The sequence below is a fragment of the Bubalus bubalis genome, chromosome 5, assembly GCF_019923935.1.
Source record: "Bubalus bubalis isolate 160015118507 breed Murrah chromosome 5, NDDB_SH_1, whole genome shotgun sequence".
Lineage (NCBI taxonomy): Eukaryota > Metazoa > Chordata > Mammalia > Artiodactyla > Bovidae > Bubalus > Bubalus bubalis.
In genome coordinates this window covers 107,060,687-107,062,850 of record NC_059161.1, presented here as the reverse complement: position 1 = coordinate 107,062,850, position 2,164 = coordinate 107,060,687, and the positions used below count along the sequence as shown (strand labels likewise).

Genomic DNA, 2,164 nt, shown 5'->3' with positions numbered 1-2,164 from the left:
TTCCATTTATTGTGTGGTAGAAGCATATGCTGGAAGAAACATGACTTACAAGGCCAAATAGCTTTAGGGTCTTTATCAAAAATTTTATTGTAGACAGAAGTCAGGCAGATGCAGTACAAATCTGAGTTTTCACATCTCGACTTCATATTAATATTTTCACATTTTTATTACTCATGGAAGGGCTTCCCTGGTGGCTCAGTCAGTAAAAAAAAAAAAAAAAAAATCTGCCTGCCAATGCAGGAGACTTGGGTTTGATCCCTGGGTCAGGAAGATCCCCTGGACAAGGAAATGGCAATCCACTCCAGTATTCTTGCCTGGGAAATTCCATGAACATGAACAGAGGAGCCTGCCAGGCTACAGTTCGTGGGGGTCACAAAAGAGTTGGACATGACATAGCAACTAAACAGCAACAATATATTGTGCCAGGTTTTAGTTGTGACATGTAGGATCTAGTTCCCTGAACAGAGATGAACCTGGACCCCCTCCAATGGGAGCAAGGGAGTCTCAGCCACTGGACCACCAGGGAAGTCCCTATTTTTTTATTCTTAAATTATATGATCAAAATAAGTTGAGTGATTTCCATTTAATTATATATTTCAGCTGGTTTGAATAAATTTGGGTTTAAGGAAGGAAATAAGTAGAAAAGAAATATATCAAATAAAAATCAGAGTTAAAGTTTAAAGAATTCACAGAGTTGCTATTTTGCGGGGCTTTTTTCCCTAGCCCATCAATTACATAGATGAAAACTGAGGCCAAGTGATTTCCCCAGAGCCACATAATTGAGTCCCAGACAGGACTAGAACCCACCCCTTCTTGAACATTCTCTTTTACATCTAGCAAAATCATAAAACATTTGGAAGACATCTTAAACTGTTCTAATCTCCTTTGTTTCTTCTCCTTCCACACAGAAATGGCCACAAGAAACCAGACCACCATCACTGAATTTACGCTTATCTCTTTTCCTGCTGTCCAGGGGCTTCAGACATTGCTTTTTGTCATTCTCCTGCTAGTTTACATGCTCACCATAACAGGAAACATTGTCATCATTTCCTTAATATGGACCGATAATCGCCTCCAAACACCAATGTACTTCTTCCTCAGTAATCTGTCATTTTTGGACACTTTATTCACAACTACTATTACTCCAAAGTTACTAGCTTGCCTCTTAGAGGAGGAGAAAACCATATCTTTTGCAGGCTGCATCAGCCAAACATATTTCTACTTCTTCCTGGGGACCGTGGAGTTCATCCTGCTGGTGGTGATGTCCTTTGACCGCTATGTGGCCATCTGTAACCCCCTGCGCTACACCATCATCATGAACAGCAGGGCGTGTCTCCTGCTGGTTCTGGGCTGCTGGGTGGGGGCCTTCCTGTCCGTGCTCTGCCCAACTATTGTGGTGTCCAGACTGCCATACTGTTCTGCAGAAATTAGTCACTTCTTCTGCGACATCGCCCCTTTACTGCAGGCGGCCTGCATAGACACTCATTTTATTGAGATGACAAGCTTCCTCTTGTCTTCTCTCATCCTCCTGACCTCGCTGGTGCTCACCACTGTGTCCTATACCTACATCATCTCTACCATCCTGCGCATCCCCTCGGCCCAAGGGCGTCAGAAAGCCTTTTCCACCTGTGCTTCTCACATCACTGTCGTCTCCATTGCCTACGGGAGCAATATCTTTGTGTATGTGAGACCCAATCAGAACCACTCCCTGGAATTTGACAAGATAGCCACTGTCCTCATTACCATAGTGACTCCTCTTCTGAACCCCTTCATTTACAGCTTGAGGAACGAAAAGGTAAAGGAAGTCTTGAGAGAGTCAGTTAGCAGGATAGTTCTACCACATTCCAAAGGAACATGACACTCAGCAGTTTCAGGACATCTAAGACGTGCTTCCTCTATATGTCACTTTGCTCTGCGTGAAGAATGACACAGAATCGTGACCGAAGTCTCGCAATCTATAGGCAGGATGAGAAAGCATCACACATCACCAAGAGTCAAGCGTTACGATCTTGCTTTGGAAAACCAGGAATAAATAAGGACTCTTTGGCTCCCTAGTCCTTGAAGTATTTTGCATAAATTAATGTAGAAAGGCAGAAACATTCCAGACTCTGAGTTCTAAGAGCTGATGTCTAACATTTGTTCAGGCACTAATTTCTTTTTTTTT

At 43.0% G+C, this 2,164-nt stretch overlaps 1 protein-coding gene across 1 annotated transcript; it reads left to right on the top strand.

The window, feature by feature from the left end:
• Positions 1 to 910: 910 nt before the first annotated feature.
• On the top strand, positions 911 to 1,858 carry LOC102406151 (olfactory receptor 6M1-like). The gene has a single exon (XM_025287184.3). The coding sequence runs from the start codon at positions 911 to 913 to the stop codon at positions 1,856 to 1,858; it is 948 nt and encodes a 315-aa protein (XP_025142969.3).
• The last annotated feature ends 306 nt before the right edge of the window (positions 1,859 to 2,164 follow it).

Coding starts and splice junctions, on each gene's coding strand:
- LOC102406151 (XM_025287184.3), top strand. CDS start 911: ATGGCCACAAGAAACCAGACCACCATCACTGAATTTACGCTTATCTCT.